The 26,961-nt window shown below is 51.9% G+C and overlaps 1 protein-coding gene across 1 annotated transcript in view; it reads left to right on the top strand.

Moving 5' to 3' along the window:
• Positions 1-3,059: 3,059 nt before the first annotated feature.
• Positions 3,060-26,961, top strand: part of SPSB4 (splA/ryanodine receptor domain and SOCS box containing 4) — a 72,259-nt gene continuing 48,357 nt past the window's right edge. The window contains exon 1 of the mRNA XM_055412775.2: positions 3,060-3,858. Within this exon, the coding sequence (XP_055268750.1) occupies positions 3,165-3,858 (694 nt within the window). The 5' untranslated portion in view covers positions 3,060-3,164. The remainder of the gene's footprint in view (positions 3,859-26,961) is intronic.

Genomic DNA, 26,961 nt, shown 5'->3' with positions numbered 1-26,961 from the left:
TCTGTAGCTTTTGCTTTGAATTTTCGTGTTGTTATTTAATGTAGTCAATCTTCAATTGTGGATTATATTCTTTATTGTTATAGTGTTGTCTCATTAAAATCATCTGCCCTTAATTAACTTTAGTTGGAGAAGGAAATGGCAACCCACTCCAGTATTCTCGCCTGGAGAATCCCAGGGACGGAGGAGCCTGGCGGGCTGCCGTCTATGGAGTCACACAGAGTCGGACATGACCGAAGCGACTTAGCAGCAGCAGCAGCAGTCTCATATTAAGGTCACAGTACCTGCTTAGTTTGAGGTTGCACTTATTTGGTATATATTTTCTTTTCTTATTATTTTCAACATTGTTGACTTACTTTGCTTTGTGTCTCTTAAATGCGGCATATGGTTGAGGGTTTTGTCTTGTTCTCCAACCTTAAAGTCTTTTCTTTTTAGGAGTTTCCTATGGCCATTCATTGATATAATATATAGGATTTTGGTCTTAGTTTTATGTGTTTGTGTTTTTGCTTCTACTGCTTTTTAAAGCAAAATCTTTTGGTGCATGGTCTGTTTTATTTTGTGCTGTGTTTTTATGACAATTTGGAAGGTTTGTGTTTTATTTTGAGTTCTTCTGGAGGTTGCCTTTGAACTGTGTAAAATGTATTTAATCTTTTTTTTGTGAAGGCTGCTGTACTTTTGCCTCCCTTATGAAATAAGTGATCACAAAATTAGTTTACAAATTTGGTCACAATTTTCATCTGTTTTGTGACAGCTTTTTTCTGGTGAGTTTTCTTGGTTTGCCATTTTTTTTTCCTGTTCTTTTCCTCATTTCTTTCTTTTCCAGTATCTTTGACTATGTCATGTGCTGCTTCTCTTTGGAAGAAGTGAACCTTCCTGATCAGCATTTTACAGGCGGTGTGTGTAGAGGAAGTGCCATGAGGTATTTTAGGAGCAGGATTGCTTCCTGGTTCGTGGTAACTGTGTTCACAGGCCTGTGGCAACGATTTGGTCTAGCTTCTACCCAGTCAGCAGGGATCTACAGCCATGGGCTTCCCACAGTTCCGGCCCTTCTGCTACCCTTCCTTACCAGCACACTGCTTCCTGTGAAGATGGCGGACGGTAGTTTTCTCTGTTAGTCCCATCCTCCGCTTTCCCTATAGTGTCAGAGGCAGATCCCATCACTGGAACACACACCCTGTACCCACCCACCGGTCTTAATTAGGAATCTTCGTTTTCTTCTTCAGGGAGTGCCCGCTCCTGGCTGACTCTGCCATCTTCATCAGCGATCTGCAGCCACAGGTGTCTTCTGTAGGTGTTTCCTCATACCCGTTTGATCCTCACTGCTTTTGGCAGCCCCTGATCGGTTTTTTGGCAGCCTTTCCTTATAAGTTGTGGTTTGGATTACAAATGTGTTCTGGTTTTGCTGAAGATAGAATCTGCATTCCTGTTTCTCTTTCTCCTTTATTTTGGGTGATTTTGGATAAGAAGAGGAGTAACTATTTTGCTATCTTAGAAATGTCTAGTGTTGCATATTTTCATGTACGCTGGTATCCTCTTAGATTAAACATCAGCCAGAGCTCTCTGGATAAGGTTGGCATGAGCTGAAGCTGGGGTCTGACAATAGAAAGGAAAGAAAACAGGAGCTGAGAATAAAATTGGAAGGTTCAAAAAAGCAATGCACACTATTGCAGCCAGTGCTGTATGGCACTTTGGCTGGGACTGGACCACTATTTGGGTGCAACGGCGTGGCCAGGCAGAGCAGGTCATGGAAAATGTCTGCCTCCTGGTCTGTCTCAGGGGAAAATGTTCTGAACCTAGCAACTCTCAGACCAGGGAGGGGAAGACACACGCCTTTGCTCTAGATGGGCTGCAGGGCTCAGCTCTCCATCTCTCCCCACACCCAGGGTCCATCCAAACACCCCAAGAACCCTGGACTCTGGCTGGTCTCTTACTGATGGTGGCCAAGTTCTCCTCCCTGGAAACCAGGGTCTCGTCTCAGAGGAGGCTGTCCAGGGTCAATGATGTTAATGGGGTTTATACGCTCAAAGACAGAGCTTGCCCATCCAAACGGAAGGGGTACATGCAAGATGTCCAGAAGATAGAGCCAGAAAGGAAAATCTGCCGGCAGAGTCTCAGGTTTGGCTTCTGATATTGTCTCTTAGCTTCCCATACCACTTGGAGGGAATATTTTATCCCCATTTTATAGACTGGAGTCTTAGAGAGGCTAAGAGAACCTTCCTGGGGACACACAGCTAAGAGATGGAGAGAGGGATTTGCATATAGTTCTTTCTGGCTCCAGAGCCTGAACACCAACTCTCTCATCACCCTGCTTCCAATTCACCTTACCATGCAGACTTCACCCTATCCTCAGATGCTTGCCTTATGTCCTTGTCCATGTCCCTGGGTGACCTTGGTGGATCTTTGCTCAGTGTCTAGCTTCTCAAGCCTGATTGCACTTTAAATGCTATTTAAGCTCCCCAGGGCAGCGAAGAATAGGAACCAATGGACCACACCCTAAACATCTCCAACGCCCCTGTCATGAGCACCGTGTCCCCCCTACCTAGGGCACAGGGCTTGTTTCTTGGGACCAAGTGCACTGGGGTTCTCTATGATCTTGAGCAAATCACAACTTCTCTGGGCTCAGTCCTTATTTCTAAAATAAAATGGCCTGTGATTTCTCCAAGAGCAGAATGCAAATTCTGAAGCCAGATGGCCTCAGTGTGGATCTTGGCTCAGCCCCTGCTTAACTGTGGGACGTTGGTTAATTACTTATCTCCTCTATGACCTATGCGTTTCTCATCTATAAAATGGGAATAATAATGAATGTCTTATTGGGAGGGCTTAAGGATTAAATGAACTAATAAATGTGAATCATTTAGAGCAGTGTCTGGCAAATGGTGAGTTCTAGATAAGTGCCATATATCATTCTATTCATTAGTTATTATTATGAATGCATGCCCAGGGCCCAGCCAAGGCATGGGCATAGATGGCTGTCGAGGCTGCTGTTATAACCCGTGTCCTTTGCTTCCTTCCAGGAGCTTGGTTCCCTGCCCCAGCCCCGTGGAGGCTGTGGGCGTGTCTGGTCCAGACGCCTGGTTTCCAGCCCCGTGGCCCATCCCTGGCTGCGGGGAGTGGAAGCTCCCAGGAGGTAGCGGTGGCCCGCAGCGGCCCCGTCCCGGCAGCGAGCCATGGGCCAGAAGCTCTCGGGGAGCCTCAAGTCGGTGGAGGTGCGGGAGCCGGCGCTGCGGCCGGCCAAGCGCGAGCTGCGGGGAGAGGAGCCGGGGCGGCCGGCGCGGCTGGACCAGCTGCTGGACATGCCGGCGGCGGGGCTGGCGGTGCAGCTGCGGCACGCGTGGAACCCCGAGGACCGCTCGCTCAACGTCTTCGTCAAGGATGACGACCGGCTCACCTTCCACCGGCACCCGGTGGCGCAGAGCACGGATGGCATCCGCGGCAAGGTGGGCCACGCGCGCGGCCTGCACGCCTGGCAGATCCACTGGCCTGCGCGGCAGCGGGGCACGCACGCGGTGGTGGGCGTGGCCACGGCGCGGGCCCCGCTGCACTCAGTGGGCTACACCGCGCTGGTGGGCAGCGACGCCGAGTCCTGGGGCTGGGACCTGGGCCGCAGCCGCCTCTACCACGACGGCAAGAACCGGCCCGGCGTGGCCTACCCTGCGTTCCTGGGGCCTGAGGAGGCCTTTGCGCTGCCCGACTCACTGCTCGTGGTGCTGGACATGGACGAGGGCACACTCAGCTTCGTCGTGGACGGCCAGTACCTGGGCGTGGCCTTCCGTGGCCTCAAGGGCAAGAAGCTCTACCCGGTGGTGAGTGCTGTGTGGGGCCACTGCGAAGTCACCATGCGCTACATCAATGGCCTTGATCGTAAGTGCAGCCTGCTGTGTGGCATTGTGGGGGTGGGGGCGGGCAGGGATGGGTCCAGAGGCTGCCAGTCCCTAGGGGAACTGGAGAGGGAGGGGAGGCGGAGGGGAAGGGGAAGCGGGTGAGGCCCCACCGGACAGTCAGAACTTGGGATCGTCCTGCCACATGGACTGCTGGTGAGGGTAGACCCTGAGGCCAGGCTCCTGGGTTTAGATCTTGACTTTTTTCTGCTCACTTGGTGAGCTTGGGCTGTGCCTCAGGTTCCCTCTCTGCAGAAGTGACTCAATGATAGTAATCTAGTTCAGGGTTGTTATGAGAAATCAAATAAGATAATAATAATGTGAAGTGACCCTGATGCTGGGAAAGGTTGAAGGCAGGAGAAGCGGGCAACAGAGCATGAGATGGTTGGATGGCATCACCGATGACATCAATGAACATGAGTTTGAGCAAACTCCCTGAGAGGATGAAGGACAGGGAATCCTACCACTCTGCAGCCCATGGGGTCGCAAAGAGTTGGACATGACTGAGCGGCTGAACAAAGTGCTGAGGACAGTGCTTAGAACTGTCGGTGCTAGTCACAAACCTTTCAGTCTCTGTAAAGTGAAAGTGAAGTTGCTCAGTGGTGTCCTACTCTTTGCGACCCCATGGACTGTAGCCTACCAGGCTCCTCTGTCCATGGGATTTTCCAGGCAAGAGTACTGGAGTGGGTTGCCACTTCCTTCTCCAGGGGATCTTTCCAACCCAGGGGCTGAACCCGGGTCTCCCGCATTGCAGACAGACGCTTTACCATCTGAGCCACCAGGGAAGTCAGTCTCTGTAAGGATTGTGCCAAATGATGTCTCCTGTGTACCTGGCTTCAAGTTCACAGCAGGAGAAGAAAGACAAGTGGAAGACAGTCTCTGCACTTGAATCTCTTGCACTCAAGTTACTGATAAATAATAAGTAATGATAGTAACTATCATTTATTGAATACCTGCTGTAGGTAGGGGCTGAACACTCAAATGTAGGTCTTCCTGCTGAACTGTCTCTTAAAGGGGGCATCTCGCTGATTATTGCCTCTTGGGAATGAGAGCCAAAAATTGTGGAATCTTCTGACTTCTTTCCAGAGGACCCAGCAATCTAGATTTTGTGCAAACTATTCCCATTTTTCTAGTTGGCAGCTGCTAAAGCCACCGTGTGGACAAACAGCACTCCTTGCAGGTTGCAGATAAGCCCACAGGCTGTTGGGTTTGACTCCTGACACCTCTAAGGCCTTCTCTCATTTAATATACACAGTCATCCTGTGAAGCTAGCTTAAAACCCTGGTAACAAAAACAGTTGTCTATTTTAGGAGGGAGTCACTCAGGGAGGCAGGGTGGCCCCTGGACAGAGGTGCACGTGACTGTCTGCCTCCCATTGAATCCCGGCTGTGTGGAGCCTGGAGTCGGGCACTTGTGGGCTTGCACATACCTTGTCCACTTGACTTATAAAGCCATACACCTGATGAAGCTCCTGAGGTGGGCATTTAAAGCCAGAATTCCAGCTTATTAACTTTAAACCAGAGATATAACTGCCCCCTTTTAGATAAGAGGAAACTGAACAGCGGAGCTTACCAAGAACAAGAACCCGGGCCTACCTAATTCTCTCAGCTCTGGAGCCCACTCTTTTCCCGTGCTCCCCACTTTAGCTAAGGGACTGAGAGTAACACTCCAGAAAAGAGGTCAAGGACAAGATTATACTCAAGTAAAATTGCCATTGACTCGAGCTGGGTTAACCATTTTCAAGGGTGGCAGGCCACCAGGAAGTGGCTGGTGTGCTCTGCTCTGTGGTTTAATTGGCAACACTTTTGCTCACATTTCATTTCCTAGGTTGTTGGACTAAGATTGACATTGAATGGCAAAGTGTTGTTCTGTTTTTTCTCTGATTGACTGGTTAAATAAAGAAAGGATGAATATTTGTCCTGAGATGGGCTAGCTTAGTCTCCTCTAGTGGAGAATGCTAGGTGATGTGGTAACCAGACAAACCCCAGTGCTGAGAAAACCAACAGCAACAGCAAATTTTATTTTTGCTAACAAATACTCTTGTAAAATGGAACTGGGAAATCTACTTGCCAGAATTGCTCACTGGACTAGAAGGATGGCTTTGATGTACCAAGGCTCTGGGATCTGACATACCTTGTTTCCCACTGCATCCTCAGTGCTCAGTGGTTTTGTGTCTTTGGTGAGCCACTCTAATGTCTTAGTTCTCATTTTACTCATGTGTAAAAGGGAACAGTATCAGGTCCTTTTCATACCTGCTGTGAGGTCTCATGCAGTGGCGCCAATAATATGATAGCTGGGATGAAAGGCTGGCATTGATACTCAGCAGAACTACCTGAGCCAACAATTGGGCCCCCAAGGTGGGCTTTCCCTTGGGTATTGATTCCACTTGGGTATTACCTGCTGCTTCATTTTTAGCTACAAGCCAAGGTCCGTCTAATCAAGGCTGTGGTTTTTCCCGTGGTCATGTATGGATGTGAGAGTTGGACTGTGAAGAAAGCTGATCGCCGAAGAATTGATGCTTTTGAACTGTGGTGCTGAAGAAGACTCTGGAGAGTCCCTTGTATTGCAAGGAGATCCAACCAGTCCATTCTAAAGGAGATCAATCCTGGGTGTTCATTGGAAGGACTGATGCTAAAGCTGAAACTGCAATACTCTGGCCACCTCATGCGACGAGTTGACTCACTGGAAAAGACTCTGATGCTGGGAAAGGTTGGGGGCGGGAGGAGAAGGGGACGACGGAGAATGAGATGGCTGGATGGCATCACCGACTCTATGGACATGAGTTTGAGTGAACTCCGGGAGTTGGTGATGGACAGGGAGGCCTGGCGTGCTGTGATTCATGGGGTCGCAAAGAGTCTGACATGACTGAGCGACTGAACTGAACTGAACTGAACTGAACTAAGGTGCTAACAGGGTTGCAGCTAGTGGCTCCCCCACGCAGGATAGGATCAAGAGCAGTCAGGCCTTGGTGTTCTGCTGAGGGCAGAGTCTGGATGGGAAAGGACAGTCATGTCCCAACATCTGGGGCTTTTGGATCCTTCAGGTGGCTGGAGACGCCTGGTGAGACTGAAACTTGGAATGTTCCATCCTCCCCTTTGGCTGTGATTTTTTTCCCTTTGGCAGAGGCTAGAATGCCCATCCAGGAGGCAAGGGGAGGTGGGGATATCATGTCATGTGAGCCTTGGGCATTTCCCACTGGGACTTGAGTACTGAGATCCTGGCCTCTTCTCAGATAGGAGTGATGTTTTCTATCTTGGCAGGGTGTGATTGCCAGAGGGGGAGCTCAGCTTTTCTGGGCTTTGAAAGACCCCTGGTCAATGGGACAAGACCTGATTATAGGGTGGACCACCAAAGGACAGGCCGAGGGGAGTCTGACAGGGACTGGTGGAGAGGGGACTGTGTAATGCCTATAGCTAGTAACCTGGACTGAAGTCCAGTGGATTCCTGGACCCTGAGAGGGGTTTGGCCCTAGGGAGTCCCTGGGCAGGTATGGTGACCCAAGATGGATTTCTGAGTATGAGAAGAAGTCTGAGCAACACTGCTTGTGGCCATGAAGGCAGGTCCCCAAATTCAGCCCTGACCAGGGGATTAGGGGACTGCAGTCACGGAGAGAGGTTAATGGAGCAGAGAGGCAGACGGAGTTCCTCTCTGGGATGGATTGATTCCCTGCAAGATCACGGCGGGGGAGAAAAGATGGGCTTAGAGTCTGGCCCCAGCACTCACCAGGAGGCCGTGGACAAGGATTACCTCCTCCCTGTGGACCTCAGTGTTCTCCTTTGTGAAACAGCCATGGTAAAGCTCGCCAGCACAGAACAAGCCCACAGCGACTGCTGCTCGCTGCTTTGATTAACTAGGTGAGCTGGGCCAGGTCCGGGGGTTCACCTAAGGATAAAAACCAAAGTGGCCTCAATAGAGCCTCCTCCAATATGTAGGAAGGAAGTCAATGGACATCATTTTCTCAGTTTTTTAATTTTTACGACTATAAAAGCAAGACTTAGGAAGAGCTAACTGCTTGTGACTCTGAAGTATGTGCTTGTGGAGGCCAAGAGCTCCCGGAAGCGCATTTTCCTATTACAAATGTGTTCTTCGGCTACACCCTGGAGCAAAACAACTGAGCATCTGGGGTGGGGGGTTTACAGTAAAGAACTACAGGATGCCCAGGGACTCTGCCATTTGAGTAAGTCGAGAAGCACAGAACCGAGGCCAGGCAAACTGGCAAGCTGGCTCAGGCTACCTGTGTCTGGGGCCAAATAACATCAGGGACACCATCACCCACAAGCGACACTTCTCTGGTACTTAGTGTGGGCTGGGCTAGATTCTAAGTACTTTACACATTTTAATTCATTTAATCCTTGTAACAACTCTTTATAGCTAACCACCTATATGATCATCTTCATTTTCCCATAAAGAAACTGAAGCCCAGAGAGCTTGAGTAAGTTGCTAAAGGTCACACAGCTAATAACAGGATCAAACTGAGGCAGGCTGGACCAGTGGGTTCCTTATGCAGATGTTTACAGGTAAAAGGGAAGGAACGGGAGAGGCTGCTCCATCGGGCTGGGTGGCCACTCAGCAAAGGATGGAACCCTTTCCTTTGGCAGTGAGTTTGGAGGAGGCCCTGAGACTCTGTCCCTCCCACTGGTTTCACCTCCAGCCCTCAAAGCTCTTGGCTTAGCACAGAACTCTGCGGGATGTTCTGAAAAGTTTGTTGCATAAAGACAGCCCCAGCAGTGTCTGTAAATCAGGCGTGCTTTGGTCACTCACAGGAGAATATCACTGAAAGCTTCCCGGCCGCTGTGAGGGTCGTCCCTGGGGTGGGCCCGGCCTTTGGAATCTGCTCCAGGCTGGTTTCCGGAATTGCTCCCCAGCCCCTGGCTCCTCCTTCCACATGCTGGCGGCCAGGAGGCCTGACAGAACAGCTTTGTCTCCTGTCTTGGAATTCTTGGGTGGTAAGTAGTATGTGAGGGCTTTCCAGATGGCTCGGTGGTAAAGAACCTGCCTGCCAGTGCATGAGACATAAGAGATGTGGGTTCGATCCCTGGGTCGGGAAGATCCCCTGGAGGGAGAGCATGGCAACCCTCTCCAGTATTCTTGCCTGGAGAATCCCATGGACAGAGGAGCCTGGCGGGTTATAGTCCATGGGGTCACAAAGAGTTGGATACAACTGAAGTGACTTAACACGCACGCACAAGTAGTGCATGAGTGACCCAGGAAGAGGAATGGGGCCTCAGACACAGAAGCTTTGGTTTGGGAGTCGTGTAATTCTATGTTTGGAGGGGTACCACCTAGCTTCTACTCCCTGGGCCAAGTGTCTTACTCACGTTTTTTTTTAGTCCACACAGTGAACCTCGAGGCAATGTTATTGTTATTATCCCCATCTTAGAGATGGGGAAACTGCACCCTGGAGAGTTGAAGAGTTGGCTCAGGGTCCCACAACTAGCTACTGGCAGGGCTGTGCTGAAGCCTGGGGCACTGCTGCACCTTGCCTCCTGCCTGGGCCAGCCCTGCTTCCACGCTGCCTACCCGTTCCAAAGAACAGGTTTCTGAGCCCAGCACTGACTTTCTGGGGGTTGGGGGGCTGAGAGCCTCTAGCGTCTCAGGCCTGATGAGCAGGGTGGGCTTGTCTACCTTCCTCAAGCCAGGGACCCTGTCGTTCCAGACGTCATTCCTAGATGGTTTAATTGATCTGCCAACAAGTACTTATTGGTGCAACAGCTCCGCAGAGAAGCCCTGGCGGCCAGCCAAGGCTTCTGGTATTGATGAAGGCCAGAGAGAGTTTTCTACCAGGATGACTGCAAGGACACTGTCCCCTTGCCAGAGCTGTCTGCTCTGTACTCACGACCTTCCTGCCCAACTCCCGTGTGTCTCCTGGTGGCACGGTGCTCCTAGCCGCCCTGACATCCGGACCGTGCTTCTCCTCCTTCCTGACTCAGGTCCAGGCCCGGTCTCCCCTTTGACCAGTGCCCTATCACTCTGCCCTGACTCCATCTCCCCCCAGCCCTCAGCCCGTGGCTCTGTCCCCTGAGCCCCCAGTTCAACCCTGAGTCTTCCTCCTGTCTCACTCCACTCACTACTTTTCCACATGTGTGTGCCTTCTTTCTCCAGGTGGGTGTGAAGTTCCCCAGGGCGCAGATGGTCACCCAGGAGGCATGTGTGGGGAAATGGGCAGACTGGGGACTTTATTTACTTATCTTTAAAATAATTTTATTTATTTTTGGTTGTGCTGGGTCTTCATTGCTGCAAGGACTTTTCTCCAGTTGCGGCGAGTGGGAGCTGCCCTCTAGGTGCAGTGCTCGGGCCTCTCACTGTGGGGGCTTCTTTTGTTGTGGAGCACAGGCTTCAGGGAACACGGGCTTCAGTAGTTGTGGCCCATGGCCTCAGCAGTTTTGGCTCCTGGGCTCTAGAACACAGGCTCAATAGTTGTGGGGCGTGGGCTTAGTTGCTCTTCGGCATGTGGGATCTTCCCTGTGTCTCTTGCATTGGCAGGCAGATTCTTTACCACTGAGCCACCAGGGAAGCCCCAGAGGGATTTAAAAATATGTGTGCATTTACTTTTGAAAGGCAAACAGTGCATGTGACAACAAATTTAAATGTTACAAAAGACTGTCTGGTGAAATACCCCCATCCCAAAGCTCCCCAGCCTCTTCCTGCTGGCAACCATCATTGTCCCTCTTTCCCATGTTCTTGCAGAAGTTTCACACGAGCATGATCTTACGGTGAACGCTGCTCTGCATCTCATTTCCCCTCTTAGTAGATCTTGGTGATTTTTTTAATCTGATTAACATAGAGCTGCCTCATTCTTTATTAACAGCTGCATGGGTTTCTGTGTAATGGTTGTATCATAATTTGATTATCTAGACCCTTACTTTTGGACATCTAGGTAATTTCCAGTCTTTGAGGGTAAACGTTTGATCCTGATTTGAAGTTTATTTCTTACCCCTGCTGGCTAATTGACATCCTCGAGCCTTAGTTTTTCCCCTCTGTGCAGTGGGAATAATTAAATATACCTTGCAGAGTTGCTGTGAATATGAAGATGGATGTAGAAATGCAGCGTGAGCCAGAATGCGACTCACATTAGGTGTGGGGTGGAGGGGAGCCTTTGATATTGCAGTATCTCCTGCGTTACCCATCATGCTGCGCCAGTGCTGAGCTCGTCTTTGGCACCTGATGAATGCTTATGAGTGATTTGGTTTCTGATTTAAAATATAGCACAGTTGCTTTAATTTTGTATTAAGATGGCTTCAGACTCATTGTTGGACTATGATCATTTGATTCGGTCAGTTCAGTCTATCTCTATATGGGATGACTGTCAGCACAGTGAGACCACTGGGCCCTTTCTTGCACAGAGCAGGTCTGCTGTGCTTAGTCGCTCAGTCGTGTCCGACTGTTTGTGTCCGACCCGTGAACTATAGCCAGCCAGGCTCCTCTGTCCATGGGGATTCTCCAGGCAAGAGCAGGTCCATAAGAAGTGTTTTGCTTATTTATTTATTTTTTTACCTTTCATTATTTTATTATTATAGTTAGAAAATGGAAACTCAGAAAAACAGCAGTAGTTTCTCTCAAGGCAGTGAATAGCAGAATGAAACTCTTAAAACACATCTTTCTGGGCTTCCCTGGTTAGGAATCCACCTGCCAGTGCAGGGCTCACAGGTTCCATCCCTAGTCCAGGAAGATCCCATGTGCCACGGAACACCTAAGCTCGAGCACAACATCTACTAAGCCCGTGCTCTGGAGCCCAAGAGCCACAGCTACTAAGCCTGTGTGCTGCAAGTAAAGTCCATGCACCTAAAAACGGTGCTCCTCAACAAGAGGTCAGCAAAATGTGAAACCCACACATCACAACTGGAAAGTAACCCCTGCTCACTGCAGCTGGAGAAAAAGCCTGCTGGCAGCAATGAAGACCCAGCACAGGCAAAAATAAGTAAATAAATGAAGCACACCTTTCTTACCGCAACATCCTTTCTATTTATTTACTTATTTATTTTTTTAACTTTCTTGTTTTGCTGTCTTGCTATTTTGTTATTGCTGCTGCTGCTACTGCTAAAAGTGGCAGTTCTTTGAGGCCAGAAGTGCATCCTAGTCTCCTCAGCCACCCCTGCAGCGGAGTACACAGTGGGTGCTCAAACAGTGTGTGTTACTGTACTGAGCTCCCACCACCTGGTTAGCTTTTCTCTTCTCCACTGCAGGGCGACTGGAGTCATAGTTGGTTGGATGGGAGTGGGCAGGACTCAGAGCTGCCGTCCCCTTGAAGCCTGACCCCGGAGCGACCCATTGTCACCCCTCATTGTGCGTCTTGCACCGCACATCTGTCCCCGTACCCAAGCCAAGCAGAGGCTGTGTGATGGCCCAGCAGCTCAATTCAGGGTCTCAGCATTCAGACACTGGCCGCTACCCTTTGTTTCCCACAAAAAGGAACAGACTTTCAGCTGAATAAAAGGGTTTCGCTCAGACAATGTGCCCCTGCTTTGAGAGTTCTTTTCACACTTAACATAGTCATGAGTAGGTTCTTGACTAGTAAGTCCTGCCTGCAGAAGGGAGCTTTCTGTTGTTGTTGATGATGTTTATTTCTTTATTTGTTTGGCTGCATCGGGTTTTAATTGTGGCATGAGCGATCTTTCGCTGTAGCACACTCACTGTCTAGTCTTGGCATGCAGGCTTAGCTCCTCAACATGTGGGATCTTAGTTCCCCAACCAGGGATCGAACCGACGTCTTCTGCGTTGCAGAATGGATTTTTAACCACTGGAACACCTGGGAAATCCCAGAAGGGAGCTTTGAAATGCAGGCCCATTTGGGACAAGTGTCACCATGGGCCACTATGGAGCTGCTGTCATCTTTCTTGGGGCGGCAAAGCCTAGGGTCGTGGGAAGAACTGCAGCTTGGGATCTCCCAGCCTTGGACTCAATCAGGACTTGGCAGCTAGTTAGCTCTGACCCAAGTCACCACCCCTGAGCCATAGTGTCCTCACTGTAATAGTAACAGAAATTTCCTTTGCCAAAAGGCATCAGGTTCATAGGTCACATATAGAAAGTGACTGGACTGCTGCCTGGCACATAGTACTGAAAAAGGTAGGTTTAGAAATTACCAGTTTGGACTATTACAGCTCCCATAGGTTGGTAAAATTCTTTAGTGTTACTAGATGTGGAAGTAATTATTGTTGTTAAATGTGGGTCCACATTGTGAACACTGATGGATTCCACACAAGGGAGGTTTGCGAAAGTTTATGTCGCTTTTCTCTTTGAGATACATGATGGAAATGCCACCAGAGGTTCAGAGGCCACTGTGAGTTTGTCACAAATGAGCTGGGAGTGCTCAGCCTTCCCTCTGAGCAGTTTTAAAGGTTTCCAGCCAAAGTGTCTGCTTCACGCACTCTGTAGCTTTCAGTGGTGAATTGCCTGGTGAGCGTGTTTTCAACACGGGCATCCAAACATGCAGTGTCCTCACCAGTTATGCCCATGTGTATATTCAGCAGAGATGAGCTGTGAGGTGGTGGGCCTGAGGGGCAGTATGTGCCTCTGAGGCCTGGCTGTGGACTGGCCACTACTGGACCTTGGAGGAAAGGGAAAGGGATGGGGCGGCCAGTCTTCACCTCTTAGGGACTGGCAGGGGGTGAAAGCACCGCCCCCCCACCACCTCACCGGGCATTAGGGCTGGAACATGCCATTGGACAGCCCATGCAAGACCCACATTTTACAGATGGGAGCTGAATGGACCAGAGAGCCAGGAGGAGTTGCCCAAGGTCACCTGATAATTTTAGTGGCAGAACCAGAGCTAAAACCCAGGCCTCCAATGCCCGCTTGGCAATGCACCTCACCAGAAAAATGAGGGTGAGGTTCAATGCGGTTTATGTTTATGAGCCTGTATTAAAAAGCCCAACATCGATGAAGGAGGACACGGAAGTTTAGGAGAAGCAGGACGGATGGGGGTTAAGGGCCTCTGGAGCTTGGGTAGAGTTTAGAACAGGTGCTCCCCCACCCCCACCTCCACCCACAGGAAGACCCTCCTTGGCCTCTCAGCGCCTCCTACATGTCAGACACCCTGCTACCCCTGCTCAGACACAGCACCTGGGGGATCAGCGCCGTCAGGACCAATTGTAAGAGACCTCTCCACTACCTGGATGGCCCGGGCGTAGGTTTCCTGACTTCTCAGACCTGTTCAGTGGGTGTGATGCTGGGACTTTCCCATAGACTTGCTGTCAGAGGAGCATCTCAGACCTTCGCATGCACTCAAGTCAGCTGGGGATCTTGTTAAAACCAGCTTCTGACATAGCAGGTCTGGGCAGGGCTCTGGGCTGTGCCTTTCTGACGAGCTCCTGGTGATGGTCATGACGAGGCATCAGGCAGTCTGTTTAGCAGAAGGATTTCCTGAAGCAGGTGTTAGCAGCTGCCACTGCATTTGAACACCCTCAACTACAGCACAGCCAGCCTGTTTGTTCTCACCCCTGCCGATGGGCATCGGTGTGACTGGGGTGGGTGCCACTGGAAGGGGCAGTGAACTGGGGGCGTGGGCAAGGCCTCCACATGCAAGGCCCCCACTCCCCTTCCTCCCCATCCCCTCCCCGTGCCTAACCCCACTCTGAGCCTGCAGCCCGGCTAATCCCCTTGGCCTATGCTGACCTCTTTTCTTTGTTGGAAATGGCCCGCTTCCCCCGCCCCAGCAAGTCCCAGGGTTGCCTAGCCCGGCTCTCTGCCTGCCACCCTCTCTCCTGGCTGATGCAAGGGCGAGTCCTGTGCACCCCCATCCCCCCGCTCCCAGCAGTCCAGCTGTGCCTGCTGCATAAGCCCCTTCCCCATCCCGCCCCACTTCTCTCGTGTCCTTTTCTTCCCCAACCACTGAGGGACTCAGTTTGTGTCCTGAGACCAAAATTCTCACAGTTGCCAGCGTGATGTACCCAAGTGAATCCGCACTATTATCCATGAATTTCCCGTGAGGGCAACTTCTTTGGGGAAAGGATTACTGCAAATAGAAACAGCTCTGTGTTAAACAGCCCTCGAGTGAGCACTTAGAAGAGACCAGACACTGCTTAGCACAGCGGGTGCATCATCCGACTTAAACCTCCCCAGGCCCCTGCCAACGCTAGTGAGCATCCCGTGCACGTTATCCCATTTCATCCACGGATGAGAAGGCGTTGCTATCCCACTTCCCATGTGAGGAGACTCAGGCCAAGGGAGGTGAAGAGCCTGCTCAGGGCAGGAGCTTGGGAGACAGCCAGCCTGCAGATTTGAACCCACACCTCTCACCTCCATGACGCCCGGTGTCATGTGAGTCTTCTGTGGCTCTGTGGGTGGTCCCAGACCTCGGTGCTCGGGTGCTCATCAGAAGGGTTTCCCGACGCTGGTGTCGCCAGCTCCCACAGCCCCAGCCTGTGAACACCCATACACCAACAGCCAGACCATCCATCCTCACCCCTGCCCGTGAGAGTGGGTGCAGCTGGGGTGGCAGTGGCTGGAGTAAGCACATCTGCAGGACGTTATTTAAAACATGGGGAGAGCAGACAGCTTGCTGGACTGTGCCTGCGGCCGGGGAGCCGGCTGACCCTCCCTGTCTCGTCACTTGGTTAAGGCAAGGGGGCGGTTAGCATGAGTTACGGCTTAGCCCAGACACTAATAAGGCTGCTTGTCTGAGGCCTTCCATAATTCACGTTAAGGCTGTGCCGTTTAATGGCCCTTCTTCATCAGATCTTCCAGGACTTGGTGCCTCCTTAATGATTTATTTGCTTGGGATGAAATTAAGCCGAGACAGCGTGAGCTTGGAAAATACCACTGAGCCGGTTCTCCCCAGTTCTTCATCCTTCGCAGCAGCCACTTTCCATAAATAGAGCTGCGCGCCCCACGTCCTGACCCGCCTGCCGGGAGCCCCATCCCTCTCCTCCCCCCAGTGGGTACAGGCTGCCCCATCCTGGGCCCCCAGGACCACACTTGACGAGGCAGCCCACCCGAGGCTGTGACCCCAGCAGAGACGTGATCCTCCCGGCGGTGGAGTCATTAGAGTAGAAGCATGAACCCATCCGAGTCAATCCATTAGAAGCCACAGCTGCCTTCCAGATCTTGTCCTATTGGCTGATGTTTCTCTCTCAAAATGCACCCACAGGTGTGTCCTAGGATTAGAGCAGTTTTGCCCTGGTGTTCAGTAAGGTGGACGATAGCTTTCTGCCTGTGATCAGCCCCTGCTGGGAGGGCCACATGGGATCTTCTCCCTGAGGGTGGCTACCTGTGTTACAGGGGTCAGAGTCACAGCCCAGGGCCATTCAGAGTTCACCTGGGGGCCAACCCCTGAGAATGTGGGGGGTGAGGGGACATTTAGTTGAGGCTCCCTTGGACCTCCAGTCCTCAGGATGGATCCAGGTTGCCTCGGGTAAGGGGGCAAGTGTGTGGTGGCGTGAGTGGTGGGTGGACCCCAGAAATGGGATGCTCTCTGGCAACCCCACTGCTGCCTCCACTGCACATTTGCCCCCAGACCCCTTCCCCCACCACTGTGCCCCACCTCTCCCGTGTCTTCTCTGTTCCCTCATAATTTGGGCATCCCTTGGGGTTCGCTCACCATGGCCCCGACACCACCCCCTGGTCTCTGACCACTTCCGGCTCACTATTAGCCAACACTCTATCTTCCCAGGTCTTGGTTTAAAGTCCTGAGAGTCTCGGATGGGCCCAGCACTTCTCAGGTGCAGATAGAGGTTCCCCCTAGCCCTCTGATTGGTACTTCTGGCTCGGGTCCCACCTGCTGGTTCCCTTGGTTGTGGGAGTCCTGGATCTGGTCACTTAGTGCACTTGCCTGACCAGTGTCCCTCAGGGAGAGTGTGAAAACACGGATTTTGGCTGTCTCTCCTTTGCTGAATCCATGGGCCCTGGAAGGAGTGTTTGTGTGTGTGTTATTAACTTCCCAGTTGCAGTGGATCTTGCCATCAACCCAGCACTGGCTGGAAGTCAGCTACTCAGGCAGGATTCCTGGCTGAAAGAGGCTTCTTGGGTGAGTGGGGGTGCAGTCAAGTAGTGAGGGGGTATGGGTGGCTAAGCACTAATGCCCCAGGTATACAGGTACTGGTTGTTGGGAGGTGCTTGGAAAAGAGGGAGGGAGGACTGGGAGCCAGAAAACCTAGCTGAGCCGCTCCAGCTTGGCAACCAGCTGTGTGACCTTGGGCAAGTCACCTCCCCTCTCTGAGCCTCTGTTTCTCCATCACAAGAAGGAAGGGATTAGACAAGATGACCTGGAAGGGTCTCCATTATTCTTTGTGATCTAATATCCAGAGAGTGCACATTTGATTTTTTTTGGATGACAGATTTTACATGCCCTCTGGTCCAATACAGAAGCCACCAACCAGGCGTGGCTATCTACATTTAAGTTTAAATTAATTAGAAACAAATTAAAAATCCAGTTTTTCAGTTGCACTTGCCATACTCAGTGACTCCAAAGCCACAGGTGATTACCATGTCAGACAAGGTAGGTGTAGACCATTTCCATCCTCATGCCCAACTCTAGTGGGCAGCGCTGCTTGAGGGCCACTGGGAGGACTGGGGAGCCCCATGGAGAGGGCGTAGGCCATTGTTTCTCCATCCAGGGCTGCGAGGAGGTTCCACTCTCCCATGAGCTATTCCAGGACCCAGCTCAAGGATGGGGGTCAGGAAGGACGCTGGAGAACTAGGCAGCAGCAGGACCAGGAAGCCTTAAAGAATGTTAAGTCCTGGGTGGGGAAAGCCAGGAGCGGGGTACTGACAGGAGGTATGCCAGGAATGCGAGGAGGAGGCCAGGGGACAGCAGGGGTCAGGAGCGCTCTTGGGGGAGGGACAGCTGCAACAAAGAGGCAAGAACCCAGGACCCCCAGGCACGGGTTGGGGGCGCAGCAGAGCCCCTTACTAGATCTGTGTCCTTGGAGCATCCCTGAGCCAGCTGAGCCTCCTCCTCCTAGTGGGTGAAAGGGAAGGAATGAGAAAGAGGATTGTTAATGGAGATGAAATAAAACAGACTCTTGAGAGCTCTTTGTAAATGGTGGCCTGGATCAAGGTAGAGACTGTTTCACAAGACGCTGTTGATGGTTCACCTTTTGTAATCGTAGCTGCCTCAGTGGTGGTGGTAAGGTTCTGAAGTGTCTGTTCTGTCTCTCCATCCGGGCAGCAGGCTCTTTGGAGAAAGGGTGGGTGTGTTCTTCCCTCGTCCCTGCACACAGGCGGCTTCTGTCCACGCCATCCCACTGCAGTTGGGCAGAGCAGCACCAGTGGCTGCTGCACAGGGGCTGCAGCTCTTGCTTCTTCCTCCTGACCTGGTGGCCTTTCCCCAGCATGTAGTCATGCCCCAGGAGTCCTCCAACAATTTTCCTTGTCCCTAACACACGTGTGTGTCTGCCTGGATCTGGTTGTCATTTTCTGAACCCATGGGCTCCTCTCGGCTCTGACCCCAGCCCCAGTATATAAACAATCCAAGGGCAGAGGTCAGAGGCCAGAGCAGGGGTGCACTTGGTGTGCTCTTGGCAGGAAGTGGCCTGGTGTCTAGTTTCATGATGAAATGGACTTTCATCTGCATTCCTCGCGGGGAGGTGACATGTCTGGCTGACAGTGGATAATGGATTGCCTGCTGCATCCCAGCCCTGGATGGGTTTATGGCTCAGGTCTGGCTCTGTCGTTTCATGAAGTCCCCACCAGCACACGCAGAACATAGAGAGGGGAGCTGAACCCCCCCAGAGCCACTTGTCGTGACATACGATTGATGGGCTTCCTGACGGAAGTGTTCATGAAGATAAGTCAAAGTAAGCATTTGCTGAACACCTCCTTGCCCCAGAAATGCTTTATATATATATGCAATTCCATTAACTCCTTTTTGGTAGGTCATGTTAACATCCCCATTTCATGGATAGGGAAACCCAGAACTGGAATGTGGACCCTAATCTGTCTGATTCTCAGGTTCAAATGTCCTGAAGGTCCCCTTCTCACCCCTGGTATCTTTCATCTGATCACAGTGAGGTTTCTCAATGCCTGAAATGCTCCTTGCGCTCCTTGCTTTGCCTCAGTGTGAAGATCTGAGCTTCTCTGGGTGAAGGCTCAGGGCCGGATTTTGCAGAACTCTGTGACCTGGGCCAGACAGAATCCTTCTGAGCCCAGGTGCCCTCACTAGACAGTGGGGGCATCTTACATATCCAAGAAGATGGAGGGGTGGCGTGCCAGGCACACGGCTGCCCCCAGGTTGTTTGGAGGGTTCCTGGGGAACTGTGCTCCGTGGTGTCTGAGGAGACAGTCCCACGCTACCCACCCCCACCACCCTGGGCAGTACTTCTTGTGACCCAGGACACATCCAGCAGAGGACATGGGAAAAGCATCAGCCCCACAGGGGCTCATGTTCTCAGCCTTCTGAGAGTACAGATGGCTCTGCCCTGGGGAGTGGGGGCTCTTTGCTGCACCCCTTTCTCAGGGCAGACTCCAGGAGATGTACCTTGTATGTGCCCTCTCTCACCAGAGCTGGCTTCTTATCATTCTGTTACAAGAGCTGGCCCCCAGTCCTCAGGCCAGCATCCGCGTCTCACCAGGCAGATTTGACCTCTACACTTTCGCCTATGGCTCCTTGCCCGGATGCCATCTTCTCCATCTGCTGAGTGCGATCCTTCCTCCAGGCTCCAAGAGATGCCTGCGGGGTTTGTGAAGTGCTCCTCGGTGACCTCAGTTGGTCCTGACAACTCTGCTCTGCACGGTTGGAGTGCACTTGGGTGGGTGAGGGCCTGCAGGGCTTTCTAACTCAAAGTTGAAGGCACGACCACAGTCTTGAAGACCAAAGCTCCAGCGTCTTTCTCTGTGGTTCCCCCTCATTAGATTCTGGTCCCCGCTTACCTCTCCACCTCTGGAACATTCTGGGGACTCCGCAGGACAGAGGGAAAAGCTCTGAGGTCAGGTTGGAATCCTAGCTCTGCCTCTCCTGGCTGGGGCCCCTCTGTCCTTCCCGTTGGTGTCATCATCTGGAAAGTGCAGCTGATGATGGCTGTGGAGGATGGCAGAGAGAGGGCAGGGGACCTGCCTGCTTGGCAAGCCCAGCTCAGCGCTGTGGGTGGGGCTGCACTGGGGTTCATTCCTTTGCTCTCCCAGATAACAGCAGCCCCACATACAGCCTGAACAGTGAGCACACAGTAAAGACTGCTTTGCTTTTCCAGTACTTTCTTTTCTTTAAAAGATGTATTTGTTTCTGTAATTTTCGGCTGTGATGGGTCTTCCTTGCTGCACACAGGCTTTCTCTAGTTATGGCGAGCAGGGGCTACTCTACTTGCGGTGCTCGGCCTTCTCATCGTGGTGGTTTCTCTTATTGCAGAGCACGGGCTCCAGGCATGCAGGCTTCAGTAGTAGTGGACCACGGCTTAGTTGCTCCATGGCACATGGGATCTTCTGGGACCAGGCATCAAACCAGTGTCCCTTGTGTTGCAAGGTCAACTCTTAACCACGGGACCACCAGGGAGGCCCTCCAGTACTTTTTCTTGCGATGTTTCTCTCTTAAAAGCAACCCGAGACCCTCGGGCCTGAGAGCAGAGGCCCAGTGTTCGCTCAGCCTCTGAGGGGGCCCCTTCTGGCCCTTCCCGCTTCCTCCCCCACTCCCATGCCTTGGCCTCCCTGTGCCCTCCCTCCATGCCGCCCGGGTGGCTGCACCGGCCTATAAATCAAACCTGTCCCTGGAGACCTCTGACCCAAACCAGATGGCTCTACAACGCCGGCACAGAGGAGGCTCAGCTTCCAACAATGCCTGACCCCTCCCTGCCTGACGTGGGGCCTCGGAGATTCTTCAGGCAGCTGCCCTGTCAATCACTACCAATTGGGGATCCAGGCCTGGCAGCAGCTGGGGGCCGTGACCTCTCAGAGACACTTAGAGACTATCTTGGAGACATTCCATTAAGCCATATAAAGAGCTCTTGACAGTTAGTGGTGTCTGCTTTCTATGCCACAGGTAGTGGCCTGGTCCAGTAGCCTGAGCTAGCCTCTGCGCCATGGTCTGCCTCCTCCTCCAGGAAGCCTTCCCTAGCTACCGCTGTTGCTGGAGCTTCTATAGCATAGAATGTCTGACCCTCCAGGCACTCATTCATGCAGTGTTTACTCTGTCTGTAAGCATTCACTGTGCTTCCTCTGCCTGGGCTCATGGGGAAGCTTGGACATTGCCTTGCTACCAGGAGCTCCCTGAGACAGCTAAAGCTAAGCACAGGACAGGGTGAGCAAGGGACCCAGAGCACCATTAGAAATCAAAAGGTGGATGCACTATAACCTTGGAATCCAGGACAACTTCCCAGGCAGGAGCACTTGAACTGTCTTGAGGGATGAGTTGGTGTTCACCAAGTAGAGGAATGGGCAAGTGTGTTTCAGACAGAGAAATGCTTGCCACAGGTACCAGCAGCTTGATAGATTCAGCAGCCTGCAAATTGGAGAGCAGGCAGAAAGTTTACCTGGAGGATGATGGGGGACTTAGAGCTATATCAGTATGAATTAGGTTGGATTGTGTACAACCCCAAATTCCTAATAACCGGCTTAAACATGAGTAGAGGTTCATTTCTCTCTCACTTAAGTCTGAAAATAAGGAATCCAAGGATATTGTGGGACTCCATGAGGTAATCGGTGCCTCAGGCTCCACCTGCTTGCTACTCTACCTTCCCAGCTTGTGATTTTTTGTCTTAAAGGTACCTCATGGTTCAGAATAGCTGCCAGACCTCCAGCCTTGGCACCTGCATTCCAGGAAGTAGGATGGAAAAAGAGCTGGAGAGCACACTGTCTCTTTTTAAAAAGTTGTCTCAGAAATGCCCTACTGTGCTTCTGCTTATAGCTCAGTGTTTAAAACATTATCACATTCCACTCTTAGCTGCAAGGAAGCTGAGAAATGTAGTTCTGATCAATAGGTGCTGACTAGAACATTGTTCCGCAAAGGCTCTGGAGGCTCTACCTTGGCTTTGTGGGAAAGCACACTGCTCAGTTAATGATGTCTCCCTTCATCGTGGGCATGGAGCCAACAGCCTGCTTCCCAGTGTTTGCCTTGCTGGTCTGCTGCCAGAAGGTCCTCTCCCCAGGGATTCCCAAGGTGTTTGGTGCAGTTCTTGCAAACAGAGCCAGGCACATGGCCAGCCACTTTCCAAAGCCCCAGAGCTGAGCAGAATTCTAGGTGAAGGGTTTCTTGGTACTTTACAGTCTGATCTTGTATCTGATCTATTGCATCCTCCAGACGTCCATTGCCCTTCAGCAAGCCTAGAGTCTGCAGGATGGGCTGTGCCATGAGAACGTGGACTAGGAGGATGAGAAAGGAATACAGGGTCACCGAGGTCACTGCAGCCTCATCCCCCAGTGAGAGCTTTTCCAGAGGTAATAATACAGAAAGAATTTGAGGAAAGTTCTGAGCTATTTTATTTTCACAGCTGGAAATGCATTGTCTCCTGGTTTAATTTTACACCCGCTGAGTGTCAGAGCCCTGGTTTCCTTAGCTGTGAACTGGGGTTAATACTCCCTGTCTTGAGGGGTTGTTGGAAGGATCACAGGAAATACAAGACGGCAGAGGAGGGAAGAGACACCGAGGGCAGCAGAGGCTCTGGCCTCAAACTGCCTGGGTTCCAGTTCTGGCTCTGCTGCTGGTTGCTGCGCGACCTTGTGTGTTACTTTACCTCCCAGTTCCTTTCCCTGTATCCGTGAAATGAGGTGATGATGATAATAGTACCTACCTTGACGGGTTGTAAGGCTCATACATATCATCAGTTCAGTTCAGTTCAGTCGCTCAGTCGTGTCCGACTCTTTGTGACCCCGTGAATCACAGCATGCCAGGCCTCCCTGTCCATCACCAACTCCCAGAGTTCATTCAAACTCATGTGCATCAAGTCGGTGATGTCATCCAGCCATCTCACTCTCTGTCGTCCCCTTCTCCTCCCACCCCCAATCCTTCCCAGCATCAGAGTCTTTTCCAGTGAATCAACTCTTCGCATGAGGTAGCCAAAATATTGGAGTTTCAGCTTTAGCATCAGTCCTTCCAATGAACACCCAGGACTGATCTCCTTTAGGTTGGACTGGTTGGATCTCCTTGCAGTCCAAGGGACTCTCAAGAGTCTTCTCCAATACCTCAATTCAAGCATCAATTCTTTGGTGATCAGCTTTCTTCACAGTCCAACTCTCACATCCATACATGACCGCTGGAAAAACCATAGCCTTGACTAGATGGACCTTTGTTGGCAAAGTAATGTCTGCTTTTTAGTATGCTGTCTAAGTTGGTCATAACTTTCCTTCCAAGGAGTAAGCGTCTTTTAATTTCATGGCTGCAATCAGCATCTGCAGTGATTTTGGAGCCCAGAAAAACAAAGTCTGACGCTGCTTCCACTCCTTTCCCGTCTAAATATGCCACAAAGGGCTTACACACCTGGCGCATCGTCTGTGCCTATAGGAGATAACAGGTCTAAAGGTGCCCTTGGGGCCAGGCAGGCCTGGCTTCCCTGGTGGCTCAGCTGGTAAAGAATCCGCCTGCCGTGCAGGAGACCCAACTTCAATCCCTGGGTCGAGAAGATCCCCTGGAGGTGGAAATGACAACCCACTCCAGTATTCTTGCCTGGAGAATCCCATCGGCTATAGTCCATGGAGTCGCAAAGAGTCAGACACGACTGAGTGACTAAGTGCCACCACCAGGCCTGGGTTAGGATTCTGGATAAATGACTCCTTTGGGCCCTAGTTTCCTCATTTATAAAGCAAAAATAATAGGACCTGCCTTGCAGGGTGAGGGTTAGTGATGGAATCGCTGTAAAGTGACACGCAGGACGCAGTCAGTACCTTAGCACTGTGGTGGCGGTTATAATAATGATACCATGTTCCAGGCTCCATTACAGCTCCTCTTCTTCCTAAGAACACTAGACAGCTAGGTTGCTAGTGACATTCTTCCTGGAGAAAGGGAGACCCAGGGACTTGCCCAGGGTTACACAGCTGTGAAAATGAAGCTGAGATTTGGCTTCCTGGGTTCGCTGGCCCCCAGCCCAAGTGGTCCTGCAATGGGGAGATTGGTCCTGAAGAGGAGAAGGCCCTGGGTTTAAGTGGGGAAGGGCTGGGGGTGGAGGCTGCCCAGAGCTTCAGGGACAGCTGCCAGAGGTTCCAGGCAATACAGAGGACCAGGGCTTCCGAGCCCTTGTAGTCAGATTCGCAACCAGGACCCTGACCCTGACCCTGACCCTCGCCCACAAGCTCTTTGGGCCCGTCTTGGAGGAGAATGTCCTTGTGGGGCTCCCATGGCAGGAGTGTGACCGTGGAAGGGCGACAGTGTGGGGCTTGCTCCCTCGAGCTTTAGATCTGCAGGGAGGCAGTGGGAAGCGTGGGAGGGGCTGGAGGAGCATGGTGAGAGCCAGGTTTCAGGAGGAGTCCCTGTTAGTTAGCAGAGGGTGGGGTGGGAGGATCGTGGGCAGACAAGACTAGAGCAGACGGTGGAGGAAGGCAGGCCGCGTAGGGAGGTGGACCCAGAAGGAGGGACCCAGCAGGAGTGGGAAGTCCAGGGTGTGCTGGTGGGGCCCCCAGTTTTGGGGTCCCAACAAGGTCAGGCAGTGTGCCAGCTGCTTCACATCTATGATCTTGGTTGATCCTCAAATTGTCCTGGGAAGCAGGTGTGACATACCTGTTTTCCAGGTGGCAAATCAGAGGCTCCAGAGGTGCAGGGGCTTGCCTGAGGTGATCAAGCCTGGAGTGGCAGATCTGGACGGGGGCCCAGAGCTGAGTACTAAGCTGGCCCCGCCAGGCTGAGTGGGCAGGTGGCATGTGGGCTGGGTGCAGGGGAGGGATGGTGACATCTCCAGCCGCCTCCTTGAGGAATCCACTTCCTTGTCTGTGGCAGGGATGGCGGTGGTGGGACGTTTCTGCACTTACAACCTTGAAGGATAGACTTTTCTTTAGGAAGCAAAAGTTTGGTCGTGCTCAGTGAGCAGGAAAATGGAAGTGACCCTGGGGCAGAGATTTAAGGCCCTGTTGGCTGCCTGGGCAGCACCTTGTTTAATAGCTGGATGGCAGCAGTGCTGGCAGTGATGAATCTGCTCTGCACTTCAGGGTGGGGGCCCTCCCTCCCCTATGAGCTCCATCTGGACCCAAACTCCTTCCCAAGCCTGGCTTGGAAGTGGACTGGTGGTTGCCCCTCCCCCTCACCTGACAGCAGAGCCATTAGCACCAGCTCTAAGGGGAGGTATCACCTGTGTTTCGTGGGGACACACAAAGAGGGCATAAAGCTATAGGAACTGCATGAATCTTAAAAAATAAAGCTATGGGAACTTTGTGAGCACTGAAATACAACACTGGGAGGCGGTGCTCCAGGCTGCTTATCTCAGTGGCTGGAAAAGAGATGAATTCCCTGCATCTTTGTGTTTCCTGGCCTTTCCAAATCCACACTCACGAAAGGATAGAATTATGAAAAGTCCAGGCGTTCTCCAGCCATCCGCATTTCGTGTTTGATTCTTGGGGAGCCCACCCCATTCCCTGCGCCCCACACTGGTGGGCTGTCCCAGGCCCAGAGCTTCCTGCAGGGCAGCATCCATCTGCTCTCCCCTAGCCACAGGCAGCCACTCAGCTGGATGTGGGTTCAACCTCGAGGGCTTGCCTCAACCACTGGGGGCACAGGGATCAGTGGATGCATGTCCCCAGCCTCCAGTGGGACAGTTCTACACAGTCATGTTCTACATAGCTGCTCAGAGGCTCTGAGCAGGAGCCTCCAGCTGTGTCTGCTTATTAACACAGACTCTCTAGTCTCGCCTCCCTTTCCTGTTTCACTCTCTCCTCACCAGCATTTTTATTTCCTGAGATCGCCTCCCCACCCCCACCCCCGCCAAACTACCTGCACCCAAAGCTTCATCTCTGGGGACCCCCAACTAAGACAGGGCCACTCTAACCACTTTTCTATAAAGCATCTCAGACATGTTCTAGGCATATGCAAGGGCATCTGTGTCTGGATCCAAATACTGGTTTCCAGATTCATATCTGGTTCCTTTATGCTTGTCTTATTTCATCTACTCAATAAATTTACTAAAACTGAAAAGAAAAAAAAATCACAAATGGGACCATTCTGCAGTGCGCTTCCTTTGTAACTGCATGAGACACTTCTGGGAGTTTCAGGTGTCGCTTGGTGCGTCTAGGAGCCTTGCTGGTGACCTCAGGCCTGCTTATGGGGGCACCCACATCCCTTAAGAACGGGACCAGCTTCCTTCCTTCAAGGAAGGGGAGTGTGTGACAGATCCTTGTCCTCGTCCAGGGGTCAGTTTCACTCCGTAAACAATGGCTGAGCCTTCTCCACCTCCCCCAGCAAGCCAGACCTGGGTGGGGGCCTTGCAGCTGCAAAGATGGGCCAACACGGTCCTGCCTGTATGTTCAGCAGGAGTGGGACCGTCTAATAAGAGCCCCAGGTTCCCAAAGACCGCAGGCAGGGTTAGAGGGCACACCAAAGACAAAGGTATCCAACCGGGGAGGGCCCTGCAGAGGAAGGGACTTGTGCCACGTCAGGTAGGGCTCGAAGGAGCAAGGCAGGCTGTGAGGACTGCTGGAGCAGAGGTGTGGAGGTGCGAAAGCTCACGGGGGAGAGGTGGGGAGGGTAGCACAGCGAGCCGGGGTGTTCTAACAACTGAGCCGATCGTCTTCCTCGACTGCAATGAATTCTTCTGTTGCAGACTTCCACAGCAGGCCTGCGCCTGCCAGCAGCCTCGGGGTCAGGGACCAGATGAGACAATGGACACACTTGGACCGAAGCCCTTACCTTATCCCTTAGGAAATTTGTCAAAAGCCAGTTATCTATGAAAAACCAATTTTCAGGGATTTCACAGAAATCTTTTCAGAATCTGTGGGTGTTGATAGCTGTGCCACTAATCAGCTGGATGACCTTGGGAAAGTCACTTTAGAGTCTCCTTGGAACTGCTCTTTTTGTTTCTTTAAAGCAGCTAGTGAGACGTAGGTACATCCACCGTGTGGGAGGGATGGGAACACGCATGACCCATGATGCTGACCACCCACCACTTTTTTCTGCTCCTGCTGCCCTTCCAGACTGCTTATAAATTAAGAAGAATACTAAGCAGAACACTTCTCTGTCTTTCTTTCTCTCCCACCGCCTCCCAGATTGGGAATATACAAAGGGTCAGTCCAGAATTTAGACCCCAATTCT

This window comes from Moschus berezovskii, chromosome 1 (genome assembly GCF_049115385.1).
Source record: "Moschus berezovskii isolate FMDL1 chromosome 1, NW_MosBer_1.0, whole genome shotgun sequence".
NCBI lineage: Eukaryota > Metazoa > Chordata > Mammalia > Artiodactyla > Moschidae > Moschus > Moschus berezovskii.
The sequence above is the reverse complement of the archived record's forward strand: the minus strand, read 5'-3'. Positions and strand labels throughout refer to the sequence as shown.